The following is a 21,436-nucleotide window of genomic DNA, read 5'->3' on the forward strand; positions in this document are numbered from 1 at the left end:
TCTGCATCATTTGTATGTAACTGATACTATTTGGTGGTATAAAATATGTTACTTTGGCATCAACAAAAAAGCACTCTGGAAATCTTGTAGGTATATTGTGCAGAAATACAAAAAGATCCTTTGCGTATTTAGAAAAAAGGTAAAATGATGTCTTGAGCTTGTTGGTTTGTTTTTGTTTTTTTTTTTTTCCCCTCTCTCTCTCCCAGTTCCTGCAATATCATGTGTTGATTGCTTGGGGAGGGCAGGTTTTTTGTTGTTGTCTGTGGCTTGAACAAGCATGCCAACTGTAACTCACTTCAAGGAAAACTCAGGTTCTTGTTCCCTTTCTCTGTCTCCAAGCCCAGCCAATTTCAGCCAGACTTAATTCATACAAAAAGATGGCAAAGACACTAAGCTCTTAGAACCAGCCTGAGAAACCAATGACCCAGTGCCACAGACACCCGAAGTTCTGTCCCCAAGTAAAGAAATGCAGACAGAAAGCAGCCTTTGTCCCCTTCTAAACCAGCAATGGGTCAGCAAATCAACCCGTTCACATTGAGCAAATCAGCCAAAACCACACCCCGCCTTCCAGCCAGACACCAGGCATCCTGTTCCCTGCCCACCTCACCAGGCAGAGACAGGAAGGACCTGAGACTCACAGGGGGAGGCGGAAAGGGCACGTGGGAAGCAGAGAGTAATAAAAAGTAGGGTCTCTCAGCATGCAACTCTGGAAACCAGCTCCGTAAGAAAACCAGGCTTCATTAGTTCTGCTGCTCAAGCAAGAACACTCATTTTTCCTTCTGAAGAGATGCTAGCTAAATTCCAAAAGATCTGCTTCCTTAAGATACTTGTCTGGCATCAAGATTTAAACGCCAGCACAAAATTTTTCCAGGAATCAACAAGATACTGGTACAATCTTTGCTGCTAACAGTGAAGGGTTTTAGGCTGTCTAGTCTTTATCTATGTGCAAGAGTTACCATACCGTATATGATATAGCTCGCTTTTAGAGCAGTTAAACGGAGTAGCAGCATAGAATAGCTCCAGCATTACTCGTTCTATTCACTTACTTTGAACCTTCTCTGTTTATGTACCAGTTCCAAAAAATTTCTCCGAACTATGTTTCGGAGACCTCAACATTCAGAGGAATAAAGACACAGTGCAATTCACAGAGATATCCAGACAATTAAGCTAAACTAGAATGTTCCCAAGTAAAACCTCCATGATCCAAAGCTTCTTAAAATTTCCTCTCTGCTCTATAAAAAAGCCCCAATCATTTATGTTTTCTTACCCTATGGAGCTCCACACCAAAATAACGAACAAGATTAGGGTGTTTGATGCCTTCAAAAATCTTCAGTTCATCGGCTGTTTCTTTGATGGTTTTGTGATCATTAGGTTGAAATCTTATCTGCAAGAAAGATTTTTTCATTATTTTGCCACTATTTCGAATTACTAAGGAACAAAAAAAACTCCCAACAAAAACCAAACAACCCATCCTAAACCCAAACCCAGAAAACAGCTAAAAAGCTTTTTTTTTTTTTTTAAACAGCATCATCACACAAAAAGCCCCAAAATAGCACCTTTCCATCCCCAAACTTAAACAAAGAAGAACACCAAACTATTTTTGGAAAATTACATACAAATGTGATGATTTATAAACTTCAAGAGCAAAATGCTGTTACTTAAATGTATAAATACACACATGTGTGCACATATATATCTCTTCCGAGCTTGCCTTCTAACTTAACCGCGGTAGATAGACACAGTACAAGAGAATCTGAAAGTAACATCAGTGAGAGCTATCATTCAAGAAAGACTAGTTGCCAGGTACTTCATCAACGGAGATTCTAAGGGACTTCTTTGAGGGGTTTCTTCATTGAGAATGAGGCAGCTGCAAGGAGAAGGTGTGGCATGGAACAAATACCATCATAAAGGTTTTGATGAAAGAAACAGGTTTTCATTAGTTCTCCTACAATATGCTGTGAGGGTTCTTCCACGGAGGACAAAATTATCAAGTCTTCTGAAAAACTGATTTAAAGCTTCTGTTCACACAGAGATAGCAAAAGGCACAGCAAGTTATGGAAGACGCTACTTTTACCATACTGGTAGAACGCAGAAACTTCATTGATTGAGTACAGGGCAACTGCTAGAGAAATAAATGCACATATTTTACCTTTGGTTGCTAGGATGTTATGATTGTTTTGTTCTGTATAACAATTCCAGGATACAGTTTGTACTCAAACAGTGGTATAATTAAATACATGGAGATTACAAAAAGGTGACAAATGACATTAAAGTATTTTACATATTTCCTAACACTTCAAATTTGCAATACTATGTATTTGTAGTAAAGCTTGTCCACTATAATTTGTGGATATTTTAATGACACTGTAGTTAAGACAGTAAAGTCTGAAGAAATCTCAGGGGGCGGGGAATTCAATGTTTTTAACCAGTTTAACAATAAGTAAATAAAATCTTCTCCCAAGGTACTCTTAAGGAAATCCAGAAAAGCCTTTTATTTGGAAGTTGCAAACAATTTGCATCTAAGTCCACGGTGGGGAGGCGGCGAATGCTTCTTGGTGAAATAATTCTGGAAGTTAAAAATACTACAGGAAAAGGCAGCATACTGTATATTTAGCCTACTAGTGAAGTGTCTGTCAAACAAGGTCCATTGAACTTATTTGAACTTCTGCTAAAGAGCGCACACATGCTGATCTGTAAAAAGCACCTGCATCTAGAAAGCAGCTTTGAATTCCAGAAACAGAGTGCTACTGATGGGTGGAAAATGTTATTTCATTGGGAGGAAAAGAAAAAAAAAAACAAAAAACCACACCACCAACAAAATTTCCAGTGTTGGTATTAGTTAGTTAGTGAATGAGTATGGTACAAGAAGTTAAGCACAAGCCCAGTCTTGCTTTTCCACACCTTTGAGATCACATACATATTGTGTGTGTGGAAGAACTGGCTCATAAAATGTAACTGCTCTAGCATCAAATGGCTGGCATGGTAACTGTTGCAAACAGTTGATGCTCGCAGTTGTCTGAAGATGTAGAAATGCAATAAAACTAAACAATACAAATATGTTAAAAAACAAGGTGCTGTAGGGAAAATGGATCTCTACGCCTACACAGCTTTACTTACTTCTATCCTGAAAATTAAATTTTCTGTACCCACCAGGTTAGTCAACAGTTTTGTGACTCAGCCTAGCTCACTTAAACTACAGGAGAAGCTGAAAAACATCTGATGTGACACTTCCTATCTTTTGCTCTAAGGAATGAAGAAAAAAGGAATAAAATGTGAGATGAAATACTGCAAAGTAAAATATAAGTTTGTGTACAGTCTTCACTAATAATTTAAGATCTCTTAATGAGAGTTCACACATATTAAGCAAGCATTCCTTAAGTTCACAACATCCCTATCAGATTAGTAAAAAAACATTATCTATTTTACATACATTTAAATTGAAAGTTGCAAACCGAAAAGAAAAAGCTTAAGCAACTTAAGGAGGAACATGTGATAATAGCAGAGGTGGCTACATGAAGAAGCAATTTGTCTTCCCATCCTTTCCCAGTTAGCTAACAACAGTGGTCAGAAATCCTTAATGCCCCCTAAATCGTGCACACTTGGTTTGGAAAAAACAAACAAGGGCAGCAGTGATTGTAGTATACAGAGTACTCACTTCCTTCATAGCCATCAGCTCTCCAGTGTCGACACTGATACAGGTATAGACCTTCCCATACTGGCCTTCACCTGCAGAATTAAAATGAAAATAAGAAAAATTAGTTACACTACATTCAATAAGCAACATGTACATCAACTGCAATAAGAAAACATGACTGAAAACTGAGCTTGCCAATGTTATTTACCTTTATTTTCATTTAAAATTTCAAGTAGCTTTTATCCTGTAACACCTAATACTACATTCATAGTCCTGAATTCAAGCTGATTAAAAGTAAAAACATTACATTAACAGGCTGACCTGAAAGAAAACTTCTCATAAATATGAGCATTTTCTCCACAAATCCCAAACCAGAGAGGAAACAATGATCATATGGGGGAAACAACAACAATATTGGTGAATTAAACAAATCCCAGAGTTTGTGCTCATTTCCACTCATATTTCTGGTTCTTCCAAAAGCAGAACTCATCAAACATTTTATAGGGTTAAACACATGCAGGAATCGCAGGATCATACCTAAGTAATTGTCCTAACCAAATCCTTCTCCTCCTTTCTTTGTTGTTATTTGACCAGTGAAAACTTCACTGAAGTTCTACAGAAAGGAAATCCTAGCTGCAACAGTATTTTCTATTTTAACATTCTGATTTCAGTATAGCTGATACTATCTATGCGGAGACCCAAGATCTCAAAAGATAGTCTTAGATTTCCTTCAAAAATACTAAGTTTGGTATTTTAGCCTGATAAATGAAGGTATAATGAACGTACCAATTTTGTTTCCTCTCTGCCACTTGAAAGTCACTTTTCTTAAACCTACATGCATGACATTATCATAAGATTTCGGTGTGTCACAAACTTGGCCAATGATGTTCTTCCTCCTCATCTCTCTGTATCTCCTTTCTTCAAACAACTGAACAGACTTTTGAACAGCTTCAATCGGTGCTTGCTTGGAAGTGGTGTCTAAAAAGAGTGATGAACAATTTCCTTGATTGAGAAATATTCGCTGTGTTTATATTTTGTTACCTTTTGATATCATGTGAAGTGACCTGAGTTAGAAGACAACTATTTTGTGAGTCTAATTTAAGATGTAGGAAAAGAATAAAACATTTTAGCAATCACATATGAAACTATCACTTGTGAATCACATACGAAACTAAAGTAAAATGAGAATGCTGGCACTTTTCTAATCATCTCTTACTTGATTCAAGGAAATTAAATGTATGAAATGCAATGCACTTGTTTGCATTTGGCCTGTAACTAACCACCGACAGATAGTGGAAATATGTTAGGGTCTTTAAGAGCACCAAGGAAAGGACAGGTAAGGTTTTGCTCTACAGAGATACGAGAGGTTTCCTGGAAAACTCATAGCATCTGTTATTTCAAAGATTTAGAGGTATTAGGTAACTCCAGCTTTCAAGTCTTATCATTAAACAGAATCCTAATGAGTGAGGCTGGAAGAAATGTCAGGGGGACATTAATTTATCCCCTCCTTCTAAAGCACAAAAATTACACATCTGTCACTGTTCACAGACAGTAGTCTAACCTGTTTCTACCAGCCTCCCAAAGATGAAGATACTGATACTCCCAAATGATATATTCTACTGCCCACCTATAATTAATACCACTTCATCTACACTAAATCTGCCTCGCTGTAGTTTTAAACCCAAATCTTTGTCTTATTCACAGTGGACAGTAAAAACAGTTCCCAGTGAAGCACTCTTCCTAGAAATTTTCAAGTTTTCCCTCATTCTTCTTTTCTAGTTTAAACAAACTCAATTCGTCTTCTGGATTTCAGAAAAAAAATTTGCTGTTCTTCCCGTAACTTGTCTGAGCCACATAATGAGAGACCAGTTTTTATGTGACAGAAAACTTTTTTCTAATGTTTCATGAGGTTCCACCCTGCCAGAACATGTGCAAGCAAGCTACATGTATATATCTGTACAGCATAGGAGTCTCAGAAGTAATAAAGTAACTTTAAGTTTCATGAGAATAAGCAGCAGGACAGAGAGGAAGGGGCTCCATAATAGCCTTTAATTTGGGAAACAGTATAGGATCACCTGCTGTTAAGACACTCAAAATAAGAAAATCTGACACTGGGGAGAGATCTTGGGAAGTGAGAATGTGCCTCCTACTGTCATGCAATTCATAATTGGGCACTGAATAGGGACAGCAAACTTCTGCAATTCCTATAGTAATAAATGTACTCATTTTGCAGAACACTCCTAGTATCTTTCAGAAACTGAAAAGATGTAACTTTTCTGAAGCTTAATTACTCCTACCTCAGAGAGTACACCTTGTGATTTTGTTAGCAGTATCTTTTATCTGCAATCAGGATTTTGTTTTTTTCCCTTCCTGTGTACAAAGCTGTGAAAACCTCTTCACAATCAGCATTAAGATTCAACCTTTTATTACAGCACTAGTTTAATAGACATTACATTATAGCGACTCCTAAACACCTACCTTTGGTCTGGTTGATTAATGTTCTGAGCTCCCAACTCCGTCGGGACGAGCCACTCGAATCTCCTTTTGGATACGATGGTTCTAGAGAAATAATACTGTGAGCGTAAAAGTGGCTTTATCTCATATTAAGGATTACGCCACTATATTCAGCAGAAGCTGAGATCTTACATCTCAGGACTAATACACCCTACAAGTATATGAGGCAACCATATAGCAAGGCATGCTCTTGAATTCAAAAATGACTTAGCTTTAGAAAACAAACTATGAAAGCTATTCTGAAATAGGATTTCATTTATACAGGAACAGAGATCTCCTTCCACAACTGAGGGAAGCACTTCAAGTCAGGGCACTCAGAACCAAATATGTAAGAAACGTGTATGAAAACAATCTTCTAAGGTTCCTTAGAAAAAGACCTGTATTCATTCCCAGCTAAGCCAGTTTCCCATTCATACAGGTAAATAAAAAAGGGAATAAACATGAGGCAGACAGTATTTTCAACATCTGCCTAAAAAACAAACAAACAAACAAAATCCCCCACACCTCTTAGTATAAATTTTTAAGGCATTTCTTTCTTCGAAATCCACTTCATTTTGCAGGATGACCACAATATCAACTCTGCTTCACCTGGTATTTTGTACTTCATTTTAATTTGCACAGAACACACTATCTTAACAATCAATGTTTCAAGGTATTTGTAATAAACACCACATATACAGGAGCTGAGGAAATCTGAAGGAAGAGCCCAGATCAGGACATCAAGTCACACACCCTGTCCCTTCTTCCAGGATTCAAATAACAACAAGTATTTGTAAGATGAACACTGCAGTGGTAGTTAAAGAACTGGACAGAAAACTCTTCACTGTCCTAATGGGTCCAGTTCATGCCTCATTAACAGCATTTAGAAATTTACTATTGAATGAGGTATATAATTCAGCAATCACGTTACTCATTTCATTCTGAACACTGTAACTTAGTAAACACCAGGAAATTCCTTCAGGTCCAATTCCAAAGCAATATGAAAGGCAAGAGAATAGTGGATATGTCTGAAAACAGAAGAACTTACTCTGACAATGTAAGCCTAGAAGTTAAAAATCTAAGATTTTTTAATGGGAAAAGGTGAAAAAAGGTTTTGGAAAGGGTAAGAACTGGGAACAGAGAGAAATATGTTAATGACATAAATCATCTGCACATCCAGGTCACAATCTGTTACTGTGACAATCACCTTCTCGCTCTTCAGTGGGACTGGAGTGACGACTAAGGGATCTGAACTGCAACTCAGCTGCTATTGAAGCCAGTCGATCATTTTCAGGGACACTGGAACCCCTGTTAAAAAGAGCCATTGTACTAATTAACTTAGCATTGCACTAAATAACTACTAGTGACAATTTAACTGCAGTTTTAAAGAGAAAGAATCTCTGAAGCCTAGGACACGAACCATGACAGTAACATGAAAGAAAAACTGATGCTGAGGTGTAAACTGAAAGCCCTTTCTATGCTATTCCCCCCCCCCCCAAATGAAGACTTTTTATAAAATTTTAGTTATGCCACTCTATGAAAAAATCCTAAGCTTCAAAAGCATAAATGACTTGAAACTGTTACTTGCTCAAAACAACAGAATCCTTTTTAATGCCTTGTAACATACTATTAAGACAGCTGCTGCAGGATGCAGCTGGTGCCACGTTTGGATACACAATCAGAAGTGATTCAGCTGGGTGATAATGTGAGCCGCATTATCGGAGGAAGGGTGGTAACTGAATTCATATGCTCCTAGTGCGCTGCAAATACAGTCGTAGTCCATGGTCATTAAGTTAAAACTAGTGGGAAGAGCCACAGGCCAGCTGACAGGAAGGACAGTGTTAAATGACATCAGCTTGACTGCTTGGAGGCCCTACCTTTTCCAGACAGCACAGCGTAGAATTAAATACCTCAGAATAAGACCTAGATGAATAAGCATGCTGAACAGAAAGGGAAACAATACTGAGAGAAAGGAGTCTTAAATCCTTAAATCTTCAGGCACCTTTCTCCAGCCCAAGACATCAATCAATCCACCCATGTTTTAGAGCCATAAATTCCTCATGGAAGTCCTTCTACAGTAACTCCCTTTTGGACAAGGCTCCCTTTCAGTTTTTAAAGCATGGTGGGGAAGAGCAGTAACTGATGCCTCCTTTAATATAATGCTTTAGAGGTATGAGCTAAATAATACTGGAAAGTGGGGAACATTGTTAAATACTTCACTGAAAGCTAACAACTACAAAAAGATGAAAGATACCTGGCATCACAGAAGTGCACACACCTATGAGAAGACTTCCCTACAGCCCTAAAGTTGCTTCTAAATTGTATCTGATTATTACCTAATAATAGTATAATAATAGTAAAAAAAAAAAAAAAAAAAAAAAAAAAAAGAGAGAGAAACAAAAAAAGGGAAGGGAAAAAAAAAAGACATAATCTTTACAATCTTGAGAACAGAAGCCAAAACCCAAGACACCCTATTCCCGTGCAGACGTTCTCAATATGATGTTTGCTTTGCAATCCCTACTACTGCCAGCTAGTTCTTTTAAGTTTGAGGAGGAACTGAAACTGAACTAGTGAAAATCCTCAGTACCCTTCAGGAAGTTGAGGTTTTAATCAGCAAGATGGCTGAGGTTATTCCCAGCACATACAGAGCAACAATTTCAGATGCACAAAGAGCTTAAAAATAAGCACAGCTCAACCACCTCTAAAATGAGGTAGCAGCTGAACAGAGGACCTTAAGTATCATAGCTTTGAATGCAGGTGTCTAAAATCCATGTCAGGATCCATCTTAGCCACCCCGATCTTTTATTGTGTGCGTCCAGAAAGATACCGCGCATGTTATTAGGCAAAGAAATAGAGTAAGAGAGAAGACAACTTGCTAAATTTCTGCTCCAGTCCTGGATAAATATAAAATGATGAATGATGACCCCAGCCAGCTCAGAAATTAAACATTTATAAAGGTCATTAGTATGAACATAGTGTAAATGTATAACCATCAGAAAGCTCAATGTAAACAACCAGGTATTGCTGCTTTGGGTTTTACTTTCTAGTTATATTAAACTGATTTTGTTTTTTCTTAAAGAAAAACTTCAATAGAACTATGGTGGCATTTGTGCACTATGCACTGCCTAGTACAACTGATTTATCAAGTTCCTACATTCAAGTTCCTACATTCAACTTTTTATAGGTATTTAATGCCTACAATCAAGTCATAAATGTCTAAAGAGTTTCTGTAAAGTGTAAAAAGTTTCTGTTTCTGTGCTATTCCAGCAGCTGGACCCCACACTTCTTGCATATAAAACCACAAAACACGTTCTTGATAAGAGTTATCACAGATAACAACAGATTCCATTTCTCTTTTGGAGCACAAGCAAATGAAATCCATAATTAAGACCGCAATATGCAATACGTTAAAGTTTGCAACTTTCTTTTAACTATATTAAAAACAGAAATTTGCTATAAATATATTACGTTGTAATATTTTGCCTTCCTCAATAAACAAAACCCCTAAAAAACCCCAACAGCCTCCAAAAATCTCTCTCTGCTTTAATAATTTTTTTCTTCAAATTCTTCCTAGGTAATACGGGGGGTTAAACAATGCTACTTAAAAATCCAGGCAGTGCATAAAAAAACCTCAAATCATAGGATATTTTATTAACAACCATTAGAAAAGTAAAAACTGAGAGCTCTAAGAAAAATACAAGTCTTTGAAAAACAGGCCTAGGCAATTCAACTAAAATGCTGCACTCACATCAACTTTCATGTTACCATCTGTGAAAGTATTGTGCACTTGATCGCTACTAAGAAGTAGAATTCTCATTTCTTTTCTTCCTAATGACTATCTTCTTCAACTAGAAGAAACTGTCAAAATGGCAACCTTCACACTTTGATCAATATTTGTGTAGGACACACATGCAGAAAACATTAAAAGAATGTATCACTGTATTCAAGTGTGTCAAATTATAAACCTGACAGTTGCACTGAGTGGTATAAAATCAAAGTCTACAAGTATTAAAAACTAGCCTCTTATCGGCCTCTTGAAAAATTAAGTAACTTCAAAGATATGCCTTGGCTCAAAGTGCTGTACATATTCTAGAAAAAAACCCAATTCATATGTTGTGTAAAGACTGATTATCAAATAAACATGTTCTGCATTTTCAAAATCATAAATACTAATTAACCCTCACCCTGTCAGCTTATAAAGCTGTCAGAACCTCTCAGTGAAAATTCTCTAGAATGTTACTTACTTGAAAAGGGCTTTTCAAGTGCTGCAGACTACTGCCTACTCTATCTTTTTTAATAGGGGGCTTAAAACAGGAGCATGAAGGATATATAATAAACACATGTAGTTTGAATGACAAAAATTCAGGATGTATTTTCAACCAAAAAAAAGGGCCCGAACTCACAAGCTGTACATCTAGAGGCTACTGTAGGGTGCGAGTCACATCTTATCATAAAAATAAACTGAAAAGACTTGCGGGAAAGATCTTACATAAAAAGTGGCAACTTACTTCCCTCTTAACACCTTAACGCATGCTTCTGCTGCGCATCTGGTAACAAATGTACAGTGATGGTTTGCTGGCTAACAACTGAAAATTTTTTATTAAAAAATACATAATTGATAATCAAGTCACATCTACGTTCACTGCGGTCACCATCAATCTGTTGTTCCTTCACTACGTATTCTTTCTTTTCTCTACAGCTGGGTGATACAGTCAGATCATGTGTCTCCATTCATACAAATCTCTTGTACAAGAGAGCTTTTGGTACTCTGCAGTAGAAATAAGAATCCAAAAAGCTATTTATAAAACCTAAGTTAATATCATTGTGTGAATAGCAGGATTTTCACAGTCAGGGGTGCGGGGGAGGGGGGGAAGAGTAAATTTAGAGAACTTGGGAGACATGTTAATGGTCTGACTGTGGTATGGGAAGAAGGAACACCAACAGTCTGAAATATAAGAGTCAAATCAGAGGTCAAAAAGCAAGGAAGATACTAACATAGGTCTGCCAAAAAATTCACTCATGACCTCTGCAAACAGACGATACAGGAGTGGCTTCTGATACATATCCTGATACAGGAATGGTTTCTTTCACATTAAGTTTATTCTGCACAACCCTAAGAAGCCAAAGGTGTAGCAAAAAATAAAAAAACCCTCCTGAAATCTTATGTGTTTAATTCTGTGTTTGCCAGTATATAGTATTTCAAAATATTTATGGCAGACAAGAACAATACCCAAACTGTTAGCTAACATTAAAAATACAAAATCCTTGGGCTTATTTGCATGTTACAATCATCTTAGTGCTAAGTGTTAGTTATCAATACTAATTATTTAGTAAAGTTATACCGATGAACTGACTGTCATATGTTAATTTCATGGACATTTTTACTGAGCAAATTTGTAATCTATGTCAGAACCCCATGCTTTAACTACCATATTGTTCACACATTTCAAATCTGAAAGCAGTCTTATCACCTAGTTCTACGATGTAAGATTTTGCTCAAGTCAAACATGAATGAAGGAGCCAGTGGAAGACCTGATGGGACAGAAAAGCACGGTGCAAATGATCTACTAGGATGCAAGTACGCAGAAACAGTTATATGGGTGATGTAAGTAGAATGAGGCTGCTACGTCACGGAGCAGAGCTACCTGGTATCATTTGCACTGCTGACAGGTTTGGGTTGAGCTGAGTCGCTACCGACGGGAGCGGGGCGACTGACAGCAACGCTGCAATGGTTCCGTGCATCACAAGGGACACTCCGCGTGCTGTGGCAAGAAGAAAAACTTCAGGAAACAGTTTAAAAAAAAAAAAGTATGGAGTTGAAAGTTTATTAAAAAATAAAATTGTGAGGTGTGCATAATGAGGCCTGATTTTAAAGTTTTTCAAGTACATAAAGCCTTTTCTGTGGAATAATTCTGGGTCTCAAAAGCTTCAGGGGCTGTCAATATGTACAATAATAATAATCATCAAAATAAAAATCTCCAAATCTTTAGAGTAGTACTAGTTTCTGCCAACAGCCAAGCAACTTTCAAAAAAATGTCAAGTGTGGAGTTCGACACTCTGCTGATCTTCTTGAAAAATAAGGCCCTCTGTTTGTGTAAAAATATGCACTGCAAAGTTCATTTTGAAATTTTCAAAAACTATTTTAGCATTAATTCTCATGTCAACTCTTTCAAAGGGAAGCAAAACCATCCATTGTTTTAAGCTTCTTCACAGCAGGTTGGTAATGACGCAGAAATGCCACCATATTCCAGAATGCTACACTTCTACATCTTATCTATGCTAAACTACAGAAAGCACTGTCACGGGTATGTACAGAGACAATCAAAGTTGGGGAGGAAATAAAAGTCTTGTTAATGAGCATTCTTCACTGAATTAAAGCTTGTTACTTTGAAACATTGTTTTCAGGAAAGACAACGTGGATAAGAATGACTTGAAAGTGAGAAAGCAGGCACCAATAAAAACTGTAAAATAAAGGGGGGGTGGGGGAGGAGGGTAGAAACTCTGTTTGTCTTAAAAGCACATCAATAACATTCAGGTCACTAACATACTAATTTTTTCTACCTGCTTTGCCCTCAACAGGAAAGAAAAGGTGTTTCACTTACTGACAGTCAGCATAGCCAAGAGAGGATAAAGTTTAGAACTCTGTACTAAAGTTTAGAACTCTGTACTACTGCTAAATACCTGAAGCCTTCAGGCGTGGGGATGATAAGATGAGGATTTGGTGGATCACTATGGCACCGAGGTACTTTTACAGGACGGGGACTGTTTCGATGAATAGCTGTAAACATAAAAAAGGTAGCACATTTACTCAGATGTCAGAAAAACTCTGTTAGGGCCATTTCAAGAAACAAAATTAAAACAAATTCCTATTTTACAGAGCTAAGTCTGAACTGGCACATATTTTCCTATCCTTTAAGAAAAATGTAAATTATTTAAATTTTAAATAAATCAATTGTATGTATTAATATTATTCATATTATTTTATCATGTAACTCATCTAGAAAATAAGGAAAATGCTCCAGATTTAAAAACTAGCAGTTAGAAGATGTGTACTTCACTAAAACTACATCTTCATTATTTCAACTTCACAGATTAAAGATGATTTGTTATCTTATTGCAAAATAAATATTAACAAACCAAATAAACAAACAGCGTTATTATCTTCCTTTTGCATCAGAATTAGCTTTCTCAGACAATAATAGAAAGCAAAATGAGCTGGGAAAAACACCCACATATGACAGTATTACCCATACTAATGCCCCCCATGACAGTCTGCCCCAAGGAAGTGGTGCAAAAGGACAGGGTCAAACCTAAATGAGCCACCATTGTCCTCATGCCTCGCTCATTCAGTGCCTGTAAGAGTAGCTTGCAGCGTTTTCCCCTTCTGTCAACCCCCCCTTAATTAGCCAGAAAAATATTGTGGCAGTCACATTGCAAGACAGCTGATTGCCCATGAGTCAGTACTTTCTGCGAGGCTAGGTTAATCACGGTGAGCTCATTTTCTGCCTTGTTTGCACTACCAGGACAAATAAAAGATGTCGGGACGAGGTGTTGGTTGTCCTGTTATAATTCACAAGGACGCTAGCAGAAGACCCAGAAGGCAGAACCTAACCCACTTGGGTGGACATAGGCTGTTTCACAAAGCAAAAGACAGGATAAAACACCAGGAGACCCCCAGCTATGTGCCTACACGCAGCAGCGTAAACACAACTGGATCTTCAACTTTGGGAAAAGGGGTGAAGATCACGGTGGGTTTTGAGTCCCTCAACATGGTATACAAATGGAACTGGGAATTCTTATTTTTCTGCCAATCACAAGATAGAAAAGGGTATCTGCAATATCTGCGGCCAGGATACAGTTTATGTTTGGTTATGTTTACTTCACATGTATTAAAAGTTTCAGCCTGCTGTTCAAGTCTGCACCATTCGTCTGTGTCACCCCCTCCCTGTGCCTCTGAGCCAAAAGCTGTCAAGCAATTTAGTTTGTGTGATCTTCTGTGTCTGCAATAGCATTTATAAGCGTTTCAGTACTTTGGGATCATCATGCTAGTGATTTACCTAAAAGGGGCCTTCCTCTGAACAGTATCAAAAGTGAATGTACAGGTTTTACATCACAGTATAGAACTTGCCTAAAATTTATTTTAGACTACGCTTCTTTCCAAAGGATTGGACTGACTTTCATTGTGAACGGTTTCTCAGCTAGAAGAGTTTCTCATCAAAATTATAACAAAACTGAAAATTTCCTTAAATACTGAAAAACCTCCTCTTGCCTGAGTCAAATTACCTTCCCTTCATGGCTTCGGCCATCAACCCTGTCCAGGAAGTGGACATCAGGGAAAGAAAAGAAGAAGACCTGGTATTTTGAAAGTTAAACCAGACAATGGACTTAGGAGGAGGAAGAGAGAAACAGTGCTGAGAAAGAGATATGTAAAAGGGAAACACAGCTGAGGCAACATCCTTTTCGCAAGATAAACAATGAAATATGTTGACTTCCCTCTAATGCCAAAGGTATTTTTTACACTATGACAAACTCTGTGATATTGGAGAACTATTTCCCACAGCTCTATTGTCAAGCCCCGAGGTGTAACTCCTCTGTACCTCAGTACTTATATAAAGTCCATCAGAAGTGTAAATATCTGCAGTGCCACAATGACATTTTGGAAGAGGGAGCTGTAACTGCCTCCTTAAAGTTATAATCACTTCTTTACCCAACCTTTAAAAAAATCACAATACTTTTCCAGAAGATCTGCAAGACTTCACAGGGGTTCAAGGAAAAAAATCAGAGGAAAACATCTGTAAAGCTTTTAAATTTCTTGAGTAAAACCACCATGTATTTACACTTTGTCAGGCAATAATGGTTTCACATTAACAATCATGAAAAGCTTAAAAATACTTCTATTGGTATTTCTAGCATTTTAAAATTACTTTACAATCCAAATTCTGTAACAATAGCAGCAAAGCTCCAGAAGAAATGCCAGTAATTTCTGCCTTACCAAGGTACAAACCTGTAACAGGACTGTGAGGTTTTCCAATAACATGTCCAATGCACTCATTCATCAGAGCTTGTAAACTCTAGAAAAGACAAACAGAAAAAGTTGTGATGTTTTATGTTACAAGAGAGTTGATAGTCACATGGTAAAGCTCACAGTAATAAAATTACGCTGGTTAAAGTATGTAATCTGCCAAGTAAGCACCCCCACATTCTATCAATTATATTAAACTTCTGGACCCACATTAGAGTTTTGACTTCGTTGACTTTTTTTTTTTTAAGTTAGAAGTCTTAGTCTTGTCTTGCCTTTTGACCTTGTCAAAGTTAAGCAACCATAAGAAATGAACAATGATATACCATAAAGAACATTTCATAATATAAAGCAAGTGGAACTTAAAAATATCCATTGTTAATAAAACTAATCAAGCTTGCTGGCAAAAGCTGCAACAACTTCTTCTGCCCTCCCTCTCCCCACCCCAAGAAGAAACACCCAAAGAAAATGTGTGAGAGTATGACAGCCTGAATTACAAGACTAAAGTCTGTAAAACAACAAATACGAAGCACTGCATATTAAAAGAAATCCACTTTCCTTATCTACCCATGAAGTTAGCAAAACTTTCACGAAAGGGTGTTTAATAGTTAAACTGGGGCTCAGGCAATCTAAGCCTAATTAGTGGGTGTACTATCCACTGTGTATGTAGCCTTGGACAAGTTATTAAATCTTCCTCTGCTTCAATTTACTTGTCAGAACACCAGGGATAAAATATGTCTTCAAAATAAAGAATTAAAATTATGTTCCAAAGTACAGTTGCTATGAAAGCCACTTCTATATACCAGTCATTCAGACTAGTCAAAATTTCTTCCAGAAATTCAGAAACTTAGTGAAGACCGGGAACTTGAAGCTAGATTAACCAAAAAAACTTTTTTTTTTTTTTTTTTAAAAAAAGTGTTTAGTCTGTGATTGGCATATCTTATCAACAGAGACTGAGCTAGAACCTTAGCTTTAGATCTAGACTGTCCTTCTTCTATGACATTAGGTATTATTTAAATAACAGATAAGGACTGACATATGCATGCTGTGACCTGTGTTATACAGGAGTCAGATTAATCAAAGTGGCTTCAAGTGATGCTCTCCAAAACGGAAATCCAGTTTAAGAAAGCAAAAGTTCAGAAGTGCAGTTAAGGTTTTGGTTTCCCCCTTTCTCTCCCACTTGTTCAAAGTCTGATTTCACTCCATCTTAAATAATACTGGCTCTGAATTCTCTTCTCTGCACATGTGAAACCTCTGCCGTAAAAACATTCTTCTTGAAGAAGTGCTGTGATATCTTAGTTATCAGTCAACAGAAACAAACTCATGTGTGATTGCTTTTTAACTCTCCTTCAAGGTCACAACAAGGTTATCAATTCCATTTTTGGACAAAGTTACCAGTTTATAATGTCAAGGGCCACATTAGATTTTCTGAGCTTCTTTCCTCCTTAGAAGCTTCCCTCTAAATACTGAAGGGATCTCTAGCAAGACAGTATCACTAAAATACATATGCATTACTCTTCAAAGTACCAGGGGTTTTAGAAACCGTGACAAAGCAAATAAATAAAGTTGAGGGGCTACTTCCTAAAGCTAAAGTATTATTGTATTTCAAATACAAGCTTAACTCTGTCCTTTAGGTAGACAATCCTTTCCCAACAAAACACACATGGGACTTACATAACTTACTTGAGAGCTCTTGATAAAAGTATATGTGGAAAAAAAGACTAAACTATACAATTTTCGTATTATGCAAGATTAATGTGGTAGGCATTTCATAATACATCTTGAAATGAATAAAAAACAGAGGTGCTGACACTCACATTCTGCTATTTTGTGGCAACTGTGCTTTCACTTCTCTGTAGTACTGTACCAAGATCAGAGAAATAAATTCTCAGAATTTTATTTCCACAGGAAAACGGGGAAGGCAGAGCACACAAAAACGCCAGTTTTAGTTACTATTTTTTACATAGTAAAAACAAAAGAAAGATGCTTTAAAGTCTGTTTCATGTTGGGACATTTGAAGAAATACCTTTAAACAATTGTGATTTTGTATTCATACCCATAAATGAACTCTGGGTGCTAACTAAGCCTCAGAAGCTTATATTCAGAAATTTATTACGACAACTACAAGTTGTAACTCTGCAGAAAAGGTGCTGTCAAACTTCCCAAGAGACAAAGGGAGACAGCCTCCCAAGACAGTACCAGCAACTTGTCAGCAATCTGAAAACATTAATTCCAATGGTCACAGGTGTATTCTATTCAGAATCTTACAAACTGAAGAGATAGCAACATCATCAGTTATATACAACAGCAATTGCTTCAGAACAGCATCTGTATTCAGACATAGCTTTATAAAAAATATCCCTGATAACATATGCTGATAGCTTCACATGTATTTAGAAATAAACAAGCAGAATAACTTATTCCGTACCAAGAAGTCATCTTCTGGGAGAGCTGAAATAAATGCCGGCTCAATGGCTTGAAGAAAATCAAAGCCTTGGGTTGCCCACCTATCTCAAAGAAAAAGAAAAGACAGAAAATGAATTGTTCTTCGGCTAAAGCCATCATAAGGAGTTTCAACAACATCCAAGAAGAGTATATGGCAGTTACTTATTTTTCCTCTGGAAAATATGATAAAAACTTTGTAAGAAAATGGATTAATATATAAGAGGTAATATATTTAGCTTGTATGAACTGTATGTATTGTATTTGCCCAGTTACATTTGGATAAAATCTGATTTTAGCAAGGACACTGCCAAATAAAGTGAGCAGGCTATGCCATATATCTCAGCTCTTCTATGTGCTATCTTCAGGAACAGTATAATCAATTCACTCATAATATGTTGGCAACAAGCCAAACCACTATGTCCCCTGCCTAAATTCTCCTTTCTGAAACAAGATCAAAAGAGTACTAATGATTTCATGACTATCTAATCAGCAGCAACTGGGCATCACTGGTTTCTGGGCCTGGACTGGTAGAGTAAAACAAATAAGTAACTTGGCTAGAGCGAGTTGTGTCTTCAGCCACCTGCTCTCCCCCCACTGCCTCCTTTTAGACCTACTAGAATTAGCAGCTGCAACCTACAAAATGCAAGTAGAATCACAGGATATCCTGAGTTGGAAGGGACCCACGAGGATCATCAGAGTCCAACTCCTGACTCCACACAGGGCAACCTGAAAGTTAAACCGTATATCTAAGAGCATTGTCCAAATGCTTCTTGAACACCGACAGGCCTGGGGACACGACCACTTCCCTGGGGAGCTTGCTCCAGTGCTTTACCACCCTCTCAGTGAAGAACTTTTTCCTAATATCCAACCTGAGCTTCCCCTAACACAACTTGAAGCCATTCCCTCACATCCTATCACCAGACACCAGAGAGATGAGATCAGAACCTCCCTCTCTGCTCCCCCTCATGAGGAAGTTGTAGACAGCAATGAGGTCAGCCTTCCATCTGCTCTTTTCTAAGCTGAGCAAACCTAGTATTCTCAGCCACTCCTCATAAGTCTTGCCTTCTAGTCTTTTCACCATCTTCGTTGCCCTCCTTTAGACACGCTGTAATATTTTTACGTCCTTCTTATACTGTGGAGCCCAAAAGTGCACACAGTACTCAAGGTGAGGCTGCACCAATGCTAAGTATGGTGGGACAATCACTTCTTTCAACTGCTTAGCTATACTGTGCCTAATGCACCCCAGGATACGGTTGGCCCTTTTCTCCACCAGGGCACATTGTTGACTCACATAGAGCTCACCATCAACCAGAACCCTGAGATTCCTTTCTGCAGGGCTGCACTCCAACCTCTTGGCCCCCAATCTATACATATATCTAGGACTACACCACCCCAGGTGCAATATCTGGCATTTGTCCTTGTTAAATTTCATAAGATTGGTGATTGCCCAGCACTCATCATCTATCAAGATCTCTCTGTAAGGCCTCTCTACCTCGAGGGAATCAATGTCTCCTCCTGATTTAGTATCATTGGTAAACTTACTTAGACTGTACTCAACACCTGTGTCCAGATCATTGATAAAAACATTGAAGAGAACTGGCCCTAAAATTGAGCCCTGGGGAACACCCTAGTGACTGGCCACCAGCCAGATGTTACCCCATTTACTCCAACTCTTTGAGCCCATGCTCTTCAGCCAATTGGTCACCCATCACATTGTGCACATGTCTAGCTGTATGCTGGACAATTTGTCTAGAAGGATATTGTGAGAAATAGCGTCAAAAGCTCTGCTAAAATAATAATAAAAAACCAAACCAAACCAAAACACAACCGCATGCCTTCTCTTTGTCCACTAGGTGGGTAACCTTGACATAAAAGGATATTTAGTTCATAAGGCATGGCTTGCCCTCCATGAACCAATGTTGACTTTGACCGATGACTACATTGTCTCTGAAGTGTTTTTCAATAACTCCCAGAATAATCTTCTCCATAATTTTACCAGGAACTGAAGTGAGACTGACAGGCCTACAATTAACAGGGTCTTCATTCTTGCCCTTCTTGAAAATTGAAATAACGCTTGCTAGCTTCCAGTCAAGGGGAACCTCTCCAGATTCCCAAGACCGCTGATAAATAACTGAGAGAGGTCTTGCAATAACATCAGCCAACTTGTTCAGTAGCTTGGAATGAATTCCATCAGGCCCCATAGACTTGCATGCCTTCCATTGCAGCAGCAAATCTTGTACAGGTTGAAAGCCAACCAGGAGCTTATCTCTCCCCTAGTGGTGGTCCTGCAACCCAGGGCTCCAGGGGTCCCAGCACCCATCATTTGTGTTAAAGACAGAGGCGAAGAAGGCATTAAATGTCTCTGCTTTATCTTTGTCCCTATTTGTGAGGTGACCAATCTCGTCAAGTAATGGACCAATGTCATCTTCAGTCCTTTTGCTGTTAACATACTTCAAAAGGCCTTTTAAGTTGTTTTGGGTTTAGGCTTTTTGTTTGTTTGTTTCCTTTTGTTTTTTTAAGATTAACACACCAAACTGATTAGCCTATCCACACATGGTTCAGCCTACCCACTCTTTCCTCCTCTTCTTCCAGCAAGCAGAACAAACCACCTCCAGGACAGACTGCTCAGCCCTATACTTTAAGGAAACAAAACTGTCACTGATGTGTAATCTGCTAGCACAGATCAATATAAGGTATCTATTTTAATGCAAAAGAATTCTATTAAATTTCTGATATACCAGCTGCAAAATGCTGCAAAACCACCTAAATAAATCAAGTAATGGTATCATTCTGCTTGGGCCAGTTTCCCAGTTCCTCTGTTGACATCCTCAAAATGATGTAACTTCGTAACTTTTTTCATTAGTGCCCAGCAGCACAGTTTCATAGCACCAACTGTAAGCACAATTTGAGACACCACTGGGGACATTACTGTCAACAGACAGAAAATACCTTGGACTACAATAAAAAACATCCACAAATGCATCCATTACTACAATCATAAAACCAAAGAATTTTCACCAGAGTGGAAACATTTCTTCCTCATCTGTAGGCCATACCTCAGATGCTTTCAGAAAGGACTAACAGAAGAACTTCTACAGGAGGCTAAAGCTTCTATACGTACATAGTTTCCGCAGCTGGCACAAAACAATACAATACTCCTTTCTCTGCAGGATACCCAGAGAATGACTGTTGCATATTCTGCAATCTTTATTGAATCCTGATCACATAGCACTTTTGTTCCAACCTAACAACCCTTATCTAAAGTCTTTTAATTCTCTGAGTCCAACAATCTCCGTGTTTTCTTCCCATTTTCTGTCAGCTAACATGAGGCAAAATGTTCCACAAAATCTTCTGCTAAGCAGTTGTTCACTTGACTTTATGCATTTACTATTCAAAAATTACTTTCAAAAGTTAAGAGCCAGAAGCATCAACAGTTCAGAAGAACTACTTCTAAACAATAAAGCATTATTCACAGTGTGAAAAGTCCCGTGGTATTTAAACACAAACTACTATGGCAGTAACAAGTTGGCTGTTACCTGGGTCGAGTGCCTCGGCCACTCTCACATTTCGTTAGCACATAATTCATCCATTTTCTTGCAAAGCTGATGTATTTGTCTCCAATTTTCTGCCTGAATTCTCCAGACATCAGACGAACAACTTCTTTATGGTACTGTAAGAAACTAAAGATTACTTTTCACGTATTAATAAGAACAACAAAAATATCATTTGCAATATCCGCTGGAGTATTCGCTGGCTAACAAAACTCTACAGTATGGTAACAGTCACATCCTATTCTTAGACAAAATGATTTTATGTCAGCAGTTGCATATTTATAGAAAAAAATC

At 37.8% G+C, this 21,436-nt stretch overlaps 1 protein-coding gene across 5 annotated transcripts in view; it reads right to left on the reverse strand.

The window, feature by feature from the left end:
* The window catches only part of MAP3K4 (mitogen-activated protein kinase kinase kinase 4), a 73,654-nt gene that overhangs the window by 9,202 nt on the left and 43,016 nt on the right, over positions 1–21,436 (reverse strand). For 2 of the 5 annotated variants that reach the window (XM_082305954.1, XM_082305956.1), the window contains exons 13-21: positions 21,128–21,261; positions 17,575–17,653; positions 15,120–15,198; positions 12,809–12,905; positions 7,335–7,435; positions 6,113–6,193; positions 4,421–4,612; positions 3,656–3,726; positions 1,268–1,384 (exon numbers count right to left, since the gene is read on the reverse strand). In XM_082305954.1, coding sequence (XP_082162080.1) covers positions 1,268–1,384; positions 3,656–3,726; positions 4,421–4,612; positions 6,113–6,193; positions 7,335–7,435; positions 12,809–12,905; positions 15,120–15,198; positions 17,575–17,653; positions 21,128–21,261 — 951 coding nt within the window. Of the gene's footprint in view, positions 1–1,267; positions 1,385–3,655; positions 3,727–4,420; positions 4,613–6,112; positions 6,194–7,334; positions 7,436–11,772; positions 11,890–12,808; positions 12,906–15,119; positions 15,199–17,574; positions 17,654–21,127; positions 21,262–21,436 lie in introns of all 5 variants that reach the window. The other 3 variants (XM_082305953.1, XM_082305952.1, XM_082305955.1) reach the window with 3 other exon arrangements.

This window comes from Platalea leucorodia, assembly GCF_965183815.1.
Source record: "Platalea leucorodia genome assembly, chromosome: 3".
NCBI lineage: Eukaryota > Metazoa > Chordata > Aves > Pelecaniformes > Threskiornithidae > Platalea > Platalea leucorodia.